The sequence below is a fragment of the Fistularia commersonii genome, chromosome 26 (genome assembly GCF_037954325.1).
Source record: "Fistularia commersonii isolate RoL2024-O1a breed Wild chromosome 26, RoL_Fcom_v1.0, whole genome shotgun sequence".
Taxonomy (NCBI): domain Eukaryota; kingdom Metazoa; phylum Chordata; class Actinopteri; order Syngnathiformes; family Fistulariidae; genus Fistularia; species Fistularia commersonii.
In genome coordinates, this window is record NC_141309.1 from 1,371,293 (window position 1) to 1,390,164 (window position 18,872).

The 18,872-nt window shown below is 45.7% G+C and overlaps 1 protein-coding gene across 1 annotated transcript; it reads right to left on the minus strand.

Moving 5' to 3' along the window:
• Window positions 1-7,693: 7,693 nt before the first annotated feature.
• On the minus strand, window positions 7,694-18,599 carry mrps27 (mitochondrial ribosomal protein S27). The gene is made up of 11 exons (XM_086173375.1): window positions 18,509-18,599; window positions 18,199-18,276; window positions 16,808-16,878; window positions 16,588-16,646; window positions 15,948-16,062; window positions 13,798-13,876; window positions 12,514-12,629; window positions 10,885-10,987; window positions 10,669-10,811; window positions 9,209-9,361; window positions 7,694-8,057 (listed from the first exon to the last, which is right to left on the minus strand). The coding sequence occupies exons 1-11, from the start codon at window positions 18,579-18,581 to the stop codon at window positions 7,809-7,811; spliced, it is 1,239 nt and encodes a 412-aa protein (XP_086029501.1). The 5' UTR covers window positions 18,582-18,599; the 3' UTR covers window positions 7,694-7,808.
• Window positions 18,600-18,872: the final 273 nt, after the last annotated feature.

An 18,872-nucleotide genomic window follows, 5' to 3' on the forward strand; every position in this document is an offset into this window, starting at 1 on the left:
CTGTCCCTGTATTGGACGTTCCTGGATGAACCCGTCTCACCGAAGACAGATGGACAAGCGTTGTTGGAAATAAATGAATGAATGAATGAATGAATATCAGGGCTTGGAATCAAAGGTAGCGACTCTATCTTCTGTTTCAGCCACTCCTGGTCCCAAAAGTCCAGCGTTTTATGGACTCAAAAACACTGGTGACAAAGCAACGTTTGGTTTTCATGCCCGGCCATTGTTTTATTCGCCCATAAATAAAAACCTAAAATTGTTTAATTTAATAACATAAGGATATTTGGCTGTTATAACGGAAGATTAATCATCACCTCTGACATTCGGGCCATTAAGAACCCAGCCTGCTTTGTGTCCGCTGACAGCTGATTGTTTCTTTTTATTAAAGTCTGCTATTCTTACCAGGGAACATCTGTTCTGGAGGGTTCCTGCCCTTATCTGCTGGAGTCTGCTCTCTCAAAGCCCACTTCCCAGAGATAACGGCGGACACCGTGAGTTGTGTTGGCGGCCCTGCGTCGCGTTCCCGCCTCCCGACCAACTCTTACTTTTTTTTATCTGCAGAACTCGTTGTGAACAAACCACATGTCCGAGTGTTTAGTCATGATGTAATGTTCTGGCAGGAAGCGGCGCAGCTGTCCCACTGCTCCGATGACCGGATGGCCGCTGATTCACCTGCTTGATGTTCGAATGGAAATATTTTCATTCGAACGCATCTTTTGAGAAAACAACCCCCCGTCGAGCCTCGGTGTCAGAGCCTGACGGGAAGAGCTAACATGGAAGTGGAGAGAAAAATCTGCGAGCGAGCGTCGTCCTCACCAAGAGAAGGTCGGCGGATCATTTGGTACCGGAACGCTACGAAAATAATCGTTTTTTCATTCGAAAATTTTGAAAAAAACGACGGTTTCCGCTTCCGCCTTATCGCCGCATTTCAGCTACATCAAACAACTAGCCCTTGAAAAAAATTAGCACGAAAACAAAACTCCCTGTAAAGCTTCTTTGGGAGGAAACGACGAGACCGCTGGGAGAAAGGAAGCTGCATTTGAAAGAAAATATCAAGATTCCTTCCTTCGTTATGGGTTCATCGCAACAGGTGACACACAAGCTCCGCCCCCGCTATGCTTTATTAGCGGTGAACAGCTAGCTAGCCCAGACCTCCCTCTGCCCCGCCACATGGTCCAGCTCCTCTGGGGGGACCCCGAGGCGCTCCCAGGCCAGCCTGGAGACTCTCCAGCGTGTCCTGGGTCTTCACCGTGGTCTCCTCCCATATGGACTCGCCTGGAACACCTCCAGAGCAGATGCCCGAGCCACCTCATCTGACTCGTCTCTCGACTCCGAGCTCCTCCTGGTGACCCGACTTCTCACCCCGTCTCCCAGGGAGAGTCCGGCCACCCTGCGGATGAAACTCATTTCGGCCGCTTGTATCCACCATCTTGTTCTTTGGGTTACCGACCACAGCTTGTGACCAGAGGTGAGGGTGGGAACGTAGATCCACCGGTAAATTGAGAACTTCGCCTTCTGGCTCAGCTCCCTCTTCACTCCGACAGGCCGGTACAGAGTCGGCATGGCTGGAGATGCCGCACAGATCCGCCCGTCCATCCTCCCCCTCGCTTGTGAACAAGATCCCGAGATACTTGAACTCCTCCACTTGGGTCAGGACCTCTTCCTTCCACCCGTTTGCGGTCGAGTACCGCGGTCTTGGATTTGGAGGCGCCGGTCCTCATCCCGCCCGCTTCGCACTCGGCTGCCAACCGTTCCAGCGAGCGCTGGAGATCATGGACCGATGTAGCCGACAGAACCACATCATCTGCGAAAAACAGAAACTCGGTCCTGCGGCCACCAAACCGGATCCCCTCGACGTCCTGGCCGCACCTTAAAATTCTGTCCATAGAAGTTTTGAACAGAATCAGTAACAAAGGGCAGCCTTGACGGAGTCCAACTCTCACCGGAACAACCGGCAATGTGGACCGAGCTCCGTCAGGAACGTACAGGGACCGAACAGCCCGTATGACGGGGATCGAGAAGGATGCCCTGACCCTGGCCTTCAAAACCACCTCAGGAACAGGTCCAGCATATCTGAACCAAATGATAAGACCTTATGTTCCCGGCAGATACAAACCTACCAGCAGTACCTTTTTCTAGCTCTAAGCGATCTCAGGCAAAACTGTTCTCAGTTCTACTACCTCAGTGGTGGAACAAACTTCCGGAAGCAACAAGACTAGCATCATCTCTCTCAACCCTCAAGAAACAGGTCAAAACTTTTCTCTTTCAGGACTTTTTACTGCGCTGATGCCCCAGATCAGGTTAGGCAGCAAGTTAGGCTATGCAGTGTGTGTGTGTGTGTGTGTGTACGTCTTTGTCCTAAAACAAAACAAAAAAAAACAACTAACCCCAGCTTACTGTTCTGTATATTTCCTGTGCATCTTGTATTTGCAAGTGTTATTTGCAGTCCTTATGTCCTCTATTGTAAGTCGCTTTGGATAAAAGCGTCTGCCAAATGTAATGTAAATGTAATGGATCTGTACCCCACGCTCCCGGAGCACCCCAAAAACAGGATTTCAAACGGTCCAATGCCTTCTCCAAGTCCATGTAGACTGGTCGGGCGAACTCCCACGCCCCCAAGTGTAAAGAGCCGGTCCACTGTTCCAGGACCAGGACGAAAACCACATCGCTCCTCCTGATCCGAGGTTCGAGGACCCGGCGGACCTTCTTCTCCAGCAGTGCTGGATAGACCTTACCAGGCACGACACCCTGTGCTTAAAGACAAAATGATTGTAACGGCCTAATATAAAGTGTAATCGTTGTATTACGATTTTATTATTTGAACCCCTGCGCCTCTATCCGGTCTGCGGAAACATTTTCATTCATAAAACCGGCCCCTGGTACAAAAAAAGTTTAGTTTAAATGAGAAAGAGATTAATGTTTGTATGCGATCGATCAGTGATCAATGTCTTCACACGAGAGTCAGTAGTAACCTAACCCGGAGGCTGTAGATCCTCCTGTTATTTCCCGGAAGTTTCGGGACTCGCAGGAGCAGATCCTTCCTCTCAACCCGTTCCTCTGGGAATTAAACCAAAGAACCAGGTTACGTTAAAAAAAAAAAAAAAAAAAGAAGAAAGAAATAGCGTGCTCGGAATTGTCGATTGACCGAAAATTGCCTCGCTCAAGGGCACTTAAAGGCGTCGCGTGTCGGTGGAAAGCGCAATTAAACACCCGGCGGTTGTTCTTTCCGTGGCCCGGTTAAATAAAAGACGGGCAGTAAAAGCCTCCGAAGCGGCGCGGGTTAATAATTAGCACCGGCTAATGGAACGAAGGGTCGCGTGACTTCGGCCGGCGCTTAAAGGTCAGCGACGGCGGTGGAGATCGGACTCGGTTCTCGTTCCCACATCTCTCCGGAGCGGATAAAGCCGACGAATGTGTCCGTTTGCGTGCTGACATCCATTTTCAAAACGCCTGCCAGTTCAAACTGTTTACGTCTGACCTCCGGGGCTCCGCCGGGCGGATGCCGTCTATAAATCCACCAGGCCTGGGAGTAAACATCTCCTACGTCCGTCTAAACTTTACACGGCAAAACAAACTGCTTTTCGTGTCGGAAAGGACGGCGGAGAAGATCTGCCCGCTGAGCGAGACCTCCTTCGACGGATGAATGAATGGATGAATCCCTCTGCAGTTTGGATTGATGAACGAGTGGTGAATCTCAGAAGGTAAACTCATCCAGCTGGACCTCCTGTAGAAGATCCAAGCTGAGCTAAGTCAGGAAGCACTTCATTCCCAATCTCCAGGGGTTGCTGGAGCCTCTCCCTTCTGTCACTGGGTGAGAAGCTCCATCACATTCTTCTTCTCATTTAGTCCCTCTGCGCTCCAAATCTTCTCCAGTTTCCAGTGAGTCCAGCAGAAGCTCCTCCACCCTCTTTAAAGCGGTTATTACAGCCCTTTTTTTAATCCTTCTTCCTCCCCTGACGCACCACAGGACGGCCAAACTGCCGCTCCACGCAACATCTGGCTGCAAAATTTGGGTTTTGACAGATCGGGGTGATTATTCCTGACCCAATGTGAGGAAAGTGAATCTGACAGGTGCAGTCAGGGGAGGGAGTCTTGGAAAGAAGAAAATGGAAAATGGAAAAAAAAAAAATGAAATGGTTATTTTCATTAGGTATTTTTCATTTAACTTCAGTTTTTTTTCATTCAAAATGCCTGGATTTTTACATTTACTGTTCAAATACTGGGAAGAGACGTGCAACGAGGCTGTGGAGTGTCGAGCCTCAATGGAGATTGCGCAACGACGGCTAACTGCCGGCATGCTCTGCACTAAGACCGGATTGCTATCTCTCTGTACGTCACTTTTAAAACATTCTAAAACACTTTTGCTATGAATTACATTTCCAATTTGTCAACAACTGCTTGTGTGTTACTAGTTTCTTGTGCTGAGCGATCAGAACACAGCTGTAAGGATCCGCTAAGTGAGGCACGCAGTTCCCCTGCCTCATGGTAGGGGGCGCTAGGGATTCTTCTGAAGACTCCTCGGCGGCAGAATACAGCGACAGCGAGCTGGAGATGGTGAGCAACGGGGAATTAGCTTCTCTGGAGGGTTCATATGTTTGTAAACCTAATTGTGGAGAGGTCAGTACCTCACCAGACATGAACCTCAACTGGACAGCTTATAAATATCACCTGTCAATAAATGGGTGTTACAAATACTAAACATTAATTTTTGCCGTGGGTGATCCACTTACAGGGTTAAATTGGGAGAAACTGATCCTGATGAATGATGAAATTGTAATAAACATGCTTCTCGGTGAAGTGGGGGTGTCACATCAAGTGACACACACACACACACACACACACACACACACACACACAGGCGTCATTGGATCTGAATCCCACGCAGTGGCTCCATCCTGTCGGCACGACAGAGTTTGTGTTTACGGCGGTGAGAAGGTTGCAGCTGCGGAGTGATAAAGCCGCCGCTCGGAAAGAGGGTCAAAGTAAAGAAAGCGTAAAAAACACACAACGTGGATGTGAGGAGAAGATGGGATGCACCTCCGTCATGACCTTCTCACCAGACACGTTCAACCAAGATCAGCCGCACCGCACCTCCGGTCAGCGATGAGCCAGCAGATACTGTCCCACCTCACCGCAAGCAGCCTCTAATGCGTCCACATTTATATTTACTTATCGGTTATAAGCCATTACACCGTTTCCTCAACACACACACACACACACACACACAGAGGGCTTTTACAGCGTCCAGAAGACCGGGGTTGCTAAGAGAAGCAGCGACTCGGACGTGAGGACTTCCTGGTTTTCGCTCTTTTCGCAGGCGTGGAAAGGAATCTGATGGAAGATCCATTTTTCACTGCAAATTGGAGCTTGTTTTTTAGCATTTAACACACGAGAGGATTAATAGCCGGGGGGACGAGCGCTTCATTGCTAGGATACAGAGACGACGGAGAGGACACTTCAGCGGCGGTTAATAAGGTGTGGAAGATAGATCAACAGTAATCTTGTCCTTTACCTCCTTTAAACACCTTAAAAATATATTGGTAGATGACCCCTTTTCCCACTGTGCTCTGGAGATAACCTTCCAGGAACCGTCCGCTTGGTATGACGGGCCGCAGCTTGCTGCTTTTCTTCTTCTTCTTCTTTGGTCTTTTCCCTTCAGGGGTCGCAACAGCAAATCCACCTTCTGTTTTATCCAAATATTCATATCCAAACTATCTTCGTCATCATTTTGTCTCGGTCATACATGTCCTGCACCCCTGTGGAAAAAGTCTTTCAGGGGTCGCCGCAGCAAATCAACCTTCTCCATCTAACCCTATTCTCTGTATTCTCCTCTCTCACGACATCCATAAATCTTCTCTTTGGTCTTCCTATAAACCTCCTGCCTGGCAGCTCCAACGTTCAGCAACCTTCTACCCAGACCCTCACCATGGTTTGAATATGAATAGAGGAGTATTTTATCCAAATATACCTATCCAAACCATCTCTGTCATCACTTTGTCTCGGTCATACATGTCCTGCACCCCTGTGGAGAAGTCTTCTCTCCCTTTGGGCTTTTCCTTGCAGGGGTCTCCACAGCGAATCAACCTTCTCCATCTAGTCCTATTCTGTGTATCCTCCTCTCTCACACCAACTGCCTTCATATCCTCTCTCACCACATCCATAAATCTTCTCTTTGGTCTTCCTCTTGACCTACAATTCCAGCATCCGTCCACCAATACATTCACTCTCCCTCCTCTGTCCATGACCCAACCATCTCAGTCTGAGCTTCTCTCCAAAAGGTCTAAAATGTGCCTTCCCTCTGATGGATTCATCCTTGATCCTACCCATCCTGGTCTCTCCCAAAGAGAAACTCAACTTCTTCATCTCTGCGACCTCCAGCTCCGCCTCTTGTCTTTTGATCATTGTGACTGTTTGTAGATCATCTCACCACCATCTCCACCTTTCCTCTCCTTCTGGCTGATGTTCTTCTATCTCACTTCTCTCCGCCCATTCCAACCAGCTCGAACCCGTTTCTTTAGGTCACGGCTGACTGCTATTTTGCTAACTAATTTTAAACACGGGAACCAAGATGGAAATATCCTCGCTTTCCTCAGAAAGCGGCAGGTGTGGCTGATAAAATATTCAAGCCGAAACATGCGTGAAGCCCAAACAAGGTGTTGAGAAAGAAAACCGTGACCTTTGACCTGCAGACATTGTCCTATGTATGCTCATCTATCAGCAGGGTGACGGTCACCACATGATTCTGAGCTAGATTGATAATCGATCGGCTGATCGGTCTATAGTTGAACTGATTTAAAGGATTCTCAGCGTGTTTGCTAGGTATTCACGTCCAACAGCAATCGATAATCACTTTCTCCAGAGCACTTATTGAACGGCTTTTTCAGCTTATTGATCCCCCTGACAGGAACCTGATTATCACTGTTCCAGCCAGTTAGCGGGTTTGTTTCCCAACGATAAGCTCATTTCCGGTCCGACTACTGAGCGATATTTATTAACACGGTCGGCGGGAAATTAAACTTCAGCTGAAAAAAAAAAAAGATTTATAAAAATGTCAGATCATGTGGACGTTAATAGATGAGCAACATCCCTGTATTTCCGTATCAGGACATTATGTGTGTCAATCAGGTTGTAATCCGGAGGTAAACAAATCCAGACAAAGTTGTTGTGTTTCATCAGACGCTCTTGAATAAGACGAACTGACATGAAGTAAAAACGACAGCAACTTCGACTTTTGCCGCTTTCGGTTGACGGAGAGAGGAAATAAACCGCCGTATTGACAGATGCCAGGAGTTACGGTGTTCCTAATCTGGCAAATTGCATTTCCGCTCGCCAAGAAAAATGTTTCCAGTGAATAGAGGCCTTCTCTCTCTAAGAATCACAATTGTTCTCGCACATTCATTCCCAAGACTCTGAATCCTGAATAGCCTCGCCGTTCCCGCTGGAATGAATGTGTTACGTGTTCCCCCATGACGGCATTATCCTCCGCAGAGATATACCATCTTATCTCCCTGCCGCGTCTAAACATCTGGGGCGTCGCTTTGTTATTTACCGCCTCGAACGTGCAGCGCCGCGGCACGTCTTAAGCCGACGGGCGATCTGCGCGTTCACACAACACGAGGTCACTCGGGGTCAAACGACTCCGATGATGATGATGATGATGGATGCCGGCAATGACAACCAACATGACTCTTCATTCCTGATACAACCTGGTCATTTTTATTCCCGCAGCACATTGGAATTCGCCCTAATTAAGTTAAACAAGCTTTATAAACACATCGATAGACTCACGCAACATGATAGAAAGCGTCTTAAGCCTGCTGGGCAGCGGCTTTAGCAGCCAGCCTCTGCTGCCTGTCCTCCTCGGCCTTCAGCCTCAGCTTCTGCTCTCTGAGGATCAGCCGCTTCCTCTCGGCCTCCCAGTCCTGCACCCGGTCGGCGTACTCTTCCAGGTCCACGGCCTCGGCGGCCGCCAGCTTCTGCTGCACCAGTTCGCTGGCCAGAGTCTGGAAGGAGGCCGCGTCCACTTTGCCTTGAGACTCCAGCCGACTCTTCAGTTCCTGGAAGGAGGGGCAGGAGACGAGGGGCGAATTAGCCGGAAAAGCATCACTTGAACGTCATCTAAGACCAGTGGCGGGACGTGCCTTTCGCATCCCAGGTCTTCAGTCGTGCTCCATTTATCAAAAACTGTTTTATGGTGATAAAAACCCATCTTATAATGCAGTTTAAAGAGCCGTTACATCGCAGAGGTAAGTCGTGTAGCCACAATAAACGCTGAAGATAAACTGCAATTTCCTTCGGGATTAATAAAGTTGTTCTTATTCTTATTCTTAAGAAACAAACCCGGAGAGCATAAATCACCTCCTACTGCAGCTGCGACTCAGATGAACAAGTAACAATATTATCCCCATAAAATCGCAATATTATTTTGGAAAATAGAAATACATTACTTACCAAAAATTCAGCTAATTTCTTAAAAAGAGCTCAATTACTCTGTCGTATAGGTTATCCGTGCGCTTGGGCTCCATCAAGAAGTCCTTTTCTATCACCATCAAAGCTAATGCGACAAGTTGAGCCTGCCCTGTTGTTTCTCTGTCTTTCACAATAAATCTGCAGCCACATCAATTTCCTCTCTTCCGTCTACCATCACAGGCTGACAAATCACTATTGTATCGACGCAACTTTATTTGTGTTCGTGCAACACGCTACAGCTGCAGCCTGCTAGCTCTGGCTAGCACATTCTCTGACTATCCAATCAAATAGCAGGTGACACGCTGGTGTTACTGAAGCCTTCTAGAAGGCCTTGGTGTCGGACCTCGAAATCTGATTGGTCGAAGAAAAAGTTTCATCGATGCTCGTTTTTGCTGGAAGCCTGTGAATCTGATTCTGCAGGCCTCCAGGCAGATTTCTTTGACTTTGACCCTGCCAGGCGACAAATAATGGCTGAAATGTGATTGGTTAAATGCTTTAATATGGAAAAAAGTGTGTGGAAGCAGCACAGCCAGGGAAAAAGCTATGAAAGGAAGCGGACAAACCATTTGGAATTGTTTAATGGATAAAAAAGAATTAAAATCAGTCCGATTCATTTTTTAGGCCAGCAGAGAAGGCCTTGCAGGCCCTGACGGCCCACCGCTGTCTGAAACGATGTCACAAGTCAAACCACCATTTAAAACTACCTAACATTGGAAAAGGGAGCCTCCATGTTTCCTACCTCGAACCTGTCCAGGTACGCAGGCAGCTTGGCTCGCTCCGCTTGGTCATCTTCGTCCACAACGTCGTCCCTTTTGGCGTCCGACTGGTCTCCTGAGCCGCCGCCGTCCGAAGCGGAGGACAGTTCCTGCAGCAGCTCACCCAGGTACCCGAGCTGGAAGGCGGCGGAGACATTACTCATCTGGTTTCAAAAGTTCTTCACGATGCGAAAGAGTACCAACTTTGTATATTCTACGCATGTACAGGGCATTAAAAAGCCATTTCACCCACCCAAGTCGACGCTCTCAGCGCCCGATACGCTTAAGGATGATAAAAGAGGCCGAGGGTGATGTCTGGCAGCCGCCATTTAATATCTTGCGGAGGTAAGATTAGCCGCGACCCGAGGCGTCCGTCCCCCGGACCTGGACGTGATCTCATACATCCTGCCTGTCCTCGGACGTTACCTGCTCCGTCTGCATTACTGCCACCGCTGGCAGACGTTCGCCTCGGGCTCCGCAATAACCCATTACAACGGGAAAAAAAAATAAAATAAAGCCGAACCATTAAATTGGACAGCGCCGGCAAGATTAGAGGGACTGCGTGCATGTGTGTGTGTGTGTGTGTGTGTGTGTGTGTGTGACAGTAATATGACAGCGAGTGTGTGTCCCATCATGGAAGATGAAGAGTGTCTGCTTCACTTCCCCTCCTCACCGGGAGTCTGCAGCCGTAGAGTGTGTGTGTGTGTGTGTGTGTGTGTGTGTGTGTGTGGGGTGATGATAAGAAAGGTCTAAGACACAATGTCCCTCCTGCAGGGGGCAGAAGTGAAGGAGATCCATCGATTCCATGCTTGAAGCTCTTCCCAGGAGGCTCGGAGATCGCAAAAATTTGCAGCGTTGATGTTCCAAGTGTTCTTCCTGGAGATAAAAACCTGCAACCGCTTTGTGATGTTTGCAGATGATAGCGGGTGGAGGAACATCTAGCGAGGTGGAGGTGTGACCTGGAGAGGTCAGCGGCAGTAAGACATGAGAGGAAACCAGTTGGGTCAACATCCAAGGTGGAGGAGAAGGTGGAGGAGAAGGTTGGAATGGCTGGATAGAAGAGTTTAAAAGGGAAGGTGGAGAAGATGGAGGTGAGAGCAACCAAGGTGTCAGGTTTGGAGACACAAAGGGAAAAAAAAAGGAGGCAGCAGAGGTGAAGCTGTGGAGCGAGGAGGACGGAGATGGTTTGGACAGACAGAGGAGGGATGGTGAAGATCTGGGTGGAAGGATGCTGGGGTCGGAGGTCCAGCAAAGCGGTTCTTCACCTGGGTTTGATCGAACCCCAGGGGTTCGGCGGAGGTCGAGGGATTCTAGTCGAGCAAAACTAAAGGAATCCTTCATCCTTCCTATTTGTGTTTTTGTTTTGTTTTCTTTGTGATGGAGAAGAACCTCCTCTCTGATCCAGGTTCTTGCCCTTCGCACAAGAACACACACGGAACCTCACCGTGTCGGGGGAAAGCCGGACGTCCTCCGGGGCTCCGGCCACCCTCTCCATGACGGCCAGCGCTCGACCCAGATATCCACGCGTCCAGGAGAGCGGCATCCCTTTGAAAACGGCGTGGATGCCCTCCGACATCTCCACCTTACCTGCACATGGAAGGAACAGGAGAATAGAACCCTCGCCGACAAAACCTGAACGGAAACGGCGACCGACGCTCACCGAGGAAGGCGTTGCCGAGCAGCCGGGCGCCGAAGCCGGTCGTGTTCTCCTGCTTCAGTCCACAGATGAGCAGCGACGCCCCCAAGGACCTCTCCTCAGATACCTGAGCACAGTGCGGCGCAACGTCACCTCCGAGAACCTGCATATGATTCCTGGGATCCCTCCTGTGGACAGGAGAGCAGGCTGATACTTTTAAAATAACCGTCTCATTTCTAACGGCGGTTCTTTGGTCGTCGTCCGTGAAATCAATAAATTACAGATTTTTTTGGTTAGAATTCCAGTAAGATGGAAGTATGATTGTTTCTGTAACTGAGCTCATAACTCAATTTGTATTTTGAATTAAATTTCACCCTTAAAATGATTAGAAATGATGTTTTAGCCCCCCTGGTTTTGTGATGTGTTTTTAAATAGGAAAAATGTACTTCAATAATAATGTAGAAAATAAATAATACATAGTTACAGAGAATGTCAAGAAATATGAAGTGTATTTACATTTTAATTTGGTGCTCCATTCTTAGCATCTCCACACTTCATGCTACAACGCTATGCTAAATCTAGCGTGCAGTTCGCTACACTTTTAACTCCATTTATGGACGGAGTGAAGCCGCTCCTCTTTCTAAAACCATCAAATCGTCACCGAACGGCAGAGAACGAATAAGAGGGAGAATAAGAAACACAAATAAAACTATAAAGTATCAAGTCAACGCTATGAAGTGTTTTTAAGGTCTTAAGTACAAAGATTTGAGATAAAGATAAATGTAACTACTCCTTCATGTAAAATAACTGTGAATTTATTAATCATTCAAATCCAAAATGTTACATATGCTTTTGAATAGATGTAAAAAAGATGATGTTTACTCGTTGCTCTGTTCCAAAGCTAGCTATCATTGCTGCAGTTGTTTTTGGATGCCGCTTTCCTGAGCACATTCTGCTGTCACAGTACTTTGGATTTTAATTCTTGGGACAATTTGTTGTTTTTCTGCAAGGCTAACTTTAGCATACTAAGCTCCGTGTTTGGTGTCAAAATGCCGCTGTAGATTATAATCGTTGACCACCGACGCTGCCTCATAACACAAAAGACATACCGCCTCCTTGCAGCACAAATCTGCATCAACTTTTCTGTTCTTGGAAACTTACGGATCATTTTAAGCCAATCAGGTTTTTTAAAACGTTCTCGCGGGCCACAGAAAGTGAGAGGGCGGGCCACATTTTGCCCGCGGGCCTTGAGTTTGACACGTGTTGTCAGTGGATGCACTTGGAAGTCAAGGTTCCCCCGTACTAGATATTCCACTACAATGCAATTGATAATAAAAAAAAAAAAAAAGCCAGAAAGAGGGTGTGATAAGGCAGTTGTTGAGATGTTCATATTTTGGATTACCCAACTCTGATAAGATGAAAATAAGACTCTCTGTAGAACGTTAGCAGAACCTTGAACATGGGCCTCATAGGGAAAAAACAACTGGAGATAACTGTCAAAACATGGGAGGTGAAGAAAAAGCAGGGAACCCCACTATGCGTGCGCGCACACGCACATGCACACACACACACACGCTTTGTGTTCCAGGCATAAGATTATTACAGGATTGTTTGATTTCATCACACCCGCCCATGTTTTTTCTTTTCACTCACAGTCAGTTGTGGTCCGGTTGCTAGGTAACTGCCAAGAGCGTGCAGAGACAGGATCTGCGTGGAGGGAAGGTCAAAGGCCTCCTGTAGCATCACGTCTTCAACCACAGAGCAAGCACCTGAAGAACACCTTCACGTCACATTTGATGTTCCTTTCATTTCCATAAAAACATCCTAATTCCCGCAGAGGAGCCTCGGTATCTTAAATGACGAGAGCGAGTCCTTGGGAGAGCTCAGAGGTGAAAGAAAGAAAAACAATGAGGGTGAAGCGATCCGACTGGGAAGATAAATACCGTATTTTTCGCACTATAACACGCACTTAAAATCCTTATATGTTCTCAAAAATCATCCGTGTGCCTTTTGTATGATTTCTTGCTGAGCTTCCTGACCTCCAACCAATTTTATGTGGCACGCTGCGCTCAAACATCTGTCAAAATGTTAAAAGTGCGACTTTGGTGAGCGACCAAGCCGCTCCGCTCGATCGATCGATCGATTATCAGAGCGTTTCCATCTGACACGGAGACGTCGTATTAAAGCAGGTCCTTGGTTGAATATGTGTTGCAACATCAGACGACGTTGGATAACTGATTATCTCGTGCTGGAATACAGCGTTGATCCAACCTCACACTAACTTCAGGTGTCCATCAACCAATCAGAGAACAGTTCGTAGTAAACTTACCTCCGACACTTATTATAATTGCAGTATTTCAACAGAATTCTACTGAGGACCCAAAAAAATGACACCTGTCGACAGGCTTACGAAGTGGAATTCAAACTCAAGGCGATTGGTCGCGCAGTAGATGATGGGATCCGGCAGCCGCCAAACCATTCAACATGAATGAATCAATGGAGCGGAAGTGGAGGAAGCGAGCAGATGAAGTGCGCCAAGAAAAGAACAAACCGAGTTTCCCAGGGAACAAAGCGAGATGAATAAAGTTCGACTAAACCCTTTTGCTTTATATACCTTATGTTTTATCATGCGCCTTATGAAGGAAAATAGACCCGGTCATTGATATTGCACCTGATAACGCGGTGCGCCTTACGCTCCGCAAAATACGGTATTTTGCTCACATTGATGAAAATGTAAATAGTCGTCGTGAAAAAGACGAAAAGAAGCCTTTTTACGTTTGAACTTCTACAGTTCGGCACGTCCTCAACCCTTTCTAAGACCAAGGAGAGAACGTCCGTTCAACTTATCGGACGTTCCTCGCGGAATATTAAAAGTCCAGAAGACGAGGGGTTGGAGAGAGGTGAAAGTCGCTTAAATTATATTTTCAAATAACTCACTCTTGAAGTCGCCGTCCTTGAGGTAAGAGTCTATGAGAAGGTTGAAGGTGAAGTTATCTGGGAATATTCCATACTGGACCTGCAAAATAAGAAGCACAGTTCCATCACACTGAGGTTCAGGCAGAATGACCTCAACTTTCTACCATTAGAAATAGAGCTAAGTTACAAACACAGAAAAGTGAAGGATTTATGTTATGGGAAATTTTTCTGTGGGTCTAAAATGGGTGAAACACACACACACACACACACAAATAAACCCAAGGACGATAATCTGATAAGCCAGGGTCGGAGTACGCTTGATCCCGGGTGCGGTGTGTTTAATTTGAGCCAACAAATATGGTGTACGTCCTCAGAAACAGATCAGAAAAACAACAACTGTTTACGCAACCGCACTTGGATCAGGTGTTGACGTTCGAGCGGCTGGACAGAAAATCACAATATGTGCTCTTCTTGTTTGTGACAAGAAAGAGGGTGAACTTTCACTCTGCACATTTTCTTCCACAGGACTCTATTTCAGTGCCATCATTTCCGGACTATCAGCCGCTATCTTTTCCACACGCTTTGAAAACTGCAGCTTCAACAACAATGCAGCTAATTTATGGATTATTTTGGGGCAAACAAGCATTTAGCCTTGTCATTTCGGATCGATGAAATGTGCGTGAAATTCTGAGGCCGTTCAATTCCGACGCCAAAGAAGACGACTTTGACGGTTTTAGTGGGCAGGAGGAAGACCAAGATAGGGAACAGCTGGAGGACAAAGCAGGGATAGAAAATGGATGGGCTTTCCCTCATATTATTTAAGAATAATAAGAACAACTTCATTTATCCCGAAGGAAATTGTCTATATTCCCGAAGGAAATTGTTTATTATTCATCTTTTTCATCAGCTGTGTTACAGCCACTGTTTGGAAAAAAAAAGCATTTCCAGTACATATTTGTGGATGTTACCAGTATGAATTGAATTGAACGTTAAAAAAAAAGATGTTTTTGTGTAAAATATCTCATGTTATAACGTGGAAACCTGCGGCTTATAGACAAGTGCGGCCTTCACACAGATTTATTTAGTGCGGCTTATATTCAGGTGCGCTCAATAGTCCAGAAATGTCGGTATTTACTTGTGTTTGCATGATATTGTGACACACATCATGTGAGCGTTGATGCACCTTTAGGATTCTACCCTGTTTTCTCTGTGGAGCCACACAAGTCCACACGTCATTGGTTCATTCATTCATAATCCACACGGCTAATCCTGCACTCAGGGTGACCGGTTTTGCACCGTTCACACATCCGGGCCAGTCGGGGTCTCCGATGAACCTCCTGCATGTTTTCGTCAGGCGGAGGAAATCCAAGCGAGCGACTGAACACTGTGGGAATCCGAGCCGGGGCCTCGGCGCCACCCGAAACACAACATATTCTGGCAGAAAAATATTCTTTTCTTTTATTTCTCAGGCTTGAAATTCACTGGTTTCATTCTGCAACTCAAAAGCCACCTTAGGATGCCAGGAGGGTTAAATCCCTGCCCAAAATAACAAGAAATTACCTGAGAAAATGCACAATTTTTTTAATTTTAATTAAAATTTTAATTTTTTAATTCTTTTTTAATTCTTAAATTAATTAATTAATTTAATTTTTAAAACTTTTTAATTCCTCTTCCCTCAGCCGCAGCTACAGCTACAAAGATGTTCAAATCTTTGTAGTTAACAGTTAAGACAATTTATATTTCATTGTATTTCTTATTCTTCCTCCTTCCTACTATTTCTATTACTTTTATGTTTTTGCTTGAAACTCTGGCACAACAATTTCCTTTGGGATTAATAAAGTTGTTCTCATTCTCAAATTTGCAAGAAACTGCAAGACGGCTGAGGGAAATTAAACAACTCCTCATTAAAACAAACGGACATTTCAATATTATGATATTATTTTTCTTCCGTGTATAAGAGCCGCTTTTAGCACAAAGCACGGCATCGCTCGGGCCGCTGGTTTTGATGCGTGTGGTTGGAAGTGAATCCGTAATCCTTCAGGCCGCTGACCGGCGGTCTCTGATCCACAAAGATACCGAAAGGCTTTTCTCCTCAGCATGCCGAGTCTCTTCTGAAGCTTTGTTTATCATCCAGCAGAAATAAATAAACCAGAAGTCAACCTGTCGTGTACCTTGTTTTTAAGCGTGTACATGGCTTTATCCCTGGCACCGTATTTTAGACACTGTCTGATCCAGCTGTGGACGGTCCAGTCTCGAAGGTACCAACAGTTTGGACTGTGGCGAAACCTCGAGAGAGAGAGAGGAAAAAAAAAAGTTACGTTATACAACCGAGAACTTTGGTAAACAATCGGATAAGAGCCGTGCGGCCAGCACTGAATGCCACCAGTCAGCGGTAAACATTTTTGAATTAATGAGCCAACGGTGATTTGCCAACTCGTCTGGGAGGGAAAAAAAAATTAATCCAGAATAAATCAGGAGGTGGAACTAATGTACAAACGTCTGCGTATTTGAAACGGCTGAGGGTATCGGCGATTTAGAATTACTATTTACACCTCGGAGGAAGCCTTGCTGAAAACTAACAGGACGCCGAACAAGCGTGCGATTGTGAAATACGCTAAATCTTCTCATCACAAGACTGGGTGCAGATTCCAGAGCGAGGCGTAAACAGGAAAGGTCCGGGGGTCGCCCAGAACAAAGACGAGCATTCGACATGGGCAAAAACAACGAGAGCAAACAGACAATTGACCCCGGCAGAATCAGACATGTTGGTTTGATGTAAGGACATGCAGGGAGTGCAGAGGCATCTCTTACTTGTACAGGTAGTACTCTGCTTGGTCCACTTCCTCTCTGGATGATATGTTGTCAACAAACTAGGAGGGAAAAAAAAACCAACCTGAATTATTAAACATGGGCCACGTCTGTCAAAAAACAAGGTATCAAGAGTAAACGGACATTTAAGAGGCTTTCGGACGAGCGGACTTGTGCAGTTTGAGACGTGGAAGGATCTTCTTGAGCATTTAATGCGGCGTACCTGTGACACAGTCAGAGAGCTGACTGGAAGATTCCTCTCGTATGTCCGGTCCATATTGATGGCCAGCACAGCTGTAAGTCAGGAAAAACAGAATCAGGGATATTATTCAACAAGATGCTTTAAGCGTGCGTCACAGTGGAACAATTTGCTCGGTCGAGGCAAAATAGCACGAAACGCCATCCCATGCAATTTTTTACAACATCTTTAGAGCTTTTCCAATATATGTGTTTTTTCTTTCGTCATCAGTTAGCTCTCGTTTAAACTCCAGACGCGCGTTAAATTTAAACGCTGTTGAAATGCTACACTGCCACCCTGTGGGGATTTTGTGAAAATACATCCAGAGCAGCGGGGCAAGGCTTGGACATGGATGTCTTAAAAAGAAATACATAAATAGATCATTTAAAAAAATTACATTAAAAAAACAACGTTGATGTCTCACATCTCATGAAAGTGGACAGCATTATTCATCATTTTGCTCACTTTGGTAAAACTGAATAATGACTCATTTCTGAAAAGCACTCCCTAATTGCCCCCAGGGGATAAATGAGGTGTTTTGAATAAGAATGGGCATTAAACACACACACACACACACACACACAACCCTGCAAGAAAGGAAAAAAAAGACCATATCATAACCAGAACCACACACACACACACACTGTACTTGCTATTTCTTCAGACAAAAGCAAACCATGTACAAACTGATGATGACAGATGGTAAGGATTCACACAACAAGCACAGGAGAATTCTACCATCACTTGTTTTATTCTATTTTGGGATATTTCTTTATTTTACGCAGTGTTTACCACATAATATAGCTTGCAGTTCAACATCACTTGTTTGCATTTTATACTTTGGTGCTTTTCACCAGCAAAATCCCAAGTACCTGACCCATGTTAACATGCACACATGGCAATAAAGGTCTTGACTTGAAAAGGAGATTTTATTCTTACATTCAGAAAATAGAGAAGAGCTTCAAGAGAGCATATACTGAATACAATGCCAATTTAAAAATGCTTTAGTCTTAAACTAAACAAGAGGCATGGAGAAAAGCATTCAAAATGAAAATGTATTTCCAAATGAGTTACCTCATTATGATTATAGGATAAAATGAGATGCTACCAAGCTTATAGATGGATGTCACAAATATCATAAAGCCAAGCTTGGAGGACATGGCCGGTCCTTTTCAAACCCATAAACTGGACCATTTCCTCCTTGGGGACAAAATTTTATCTGATACAATTAAAAAATTTAAAGACTAATATTACAAGCTCACTTTACTTTGGAGCAGTTCAGTGCTGCTCAGACGTTCACATTCAGGACCCCAAACAATATTTTAATTGTCAAAGCTAACAAGCCTATAATGCAGACATGTTTGGAGAGGTCTTACCCAGATTCTGAGGGTCTTTCTCTCTCGCCTCCCACAGTTTGGTGTCTGTATAAGCTGCGGAAAGTAACCATCTTTGTGCTGCGAACACAAACAGTCGTTATACTAAATTAAAATCGGACAAATAATGAAAACATTGAGCTGCTGCAGGTTAGCCTGTTAGCTAGCATCATGATGGCATTTAGCAACACTGACATTTAGCTAGTTTGGCATCTGTGTGAAAGTCAGAATTAAAAGCCGAGTATTCAAATTTTTACACCAATTGGGCGGTACATCCGTGCATCTCTGGTAAACATTTGTAAAACGTACTTACCTAAATGAGAGGGCGATAAGCGTTTAACTTTGACCACCGCCGTCACGCACCGTTTCCAGATGGAGGCCGCCATCTTTGGACGAGACCACTTCCTTGCGGAGGCAGGGGGGAGCGATGGTGCTGCTGGTTCATACCATCTGCTTAGAACAGACAGCTGCAAATATAAATTGTATCTATGACACAGGTGTGCAAAGTTATTTCAAAATAATTATAACTCTGTAATATGAAAAGATAAAAACATACGTCACTGCTTACATTTTTTCAGGGTAGTCCATTCATGTTATTGCGTCAATTCTGTACTTTTTCTTAAGTTGCTCACTCGTTTCTGTATTTGACTTTTTACATTTAAATTTGCACTTATTCC

Bases quoted from the DNA above. Each gene is read 5' to 3' on its own strand.
- mrps27 (XM_086173375.1), bottom strand. From the start codon at position 18,581: ATGGCGGCCTCCATCTGGAAACGGTGCGTGACGGCGGTGGTCAAAGTT. The intron at 16,647-16,807 runs GTACGCCGCATT...TTTCCCTCCTAG, and splicing joins GCTCTCTGACTGTGTCACAG to TTTGTTGACAACATATCATC. The intron at 10,812-10,884 runs GTGAGCGTCGGT...TTCCATGTGCAG, and splicing joins GCTCGGCAACGCCTTCCTCG to GTAAGGTGGAGATGTCGGAG.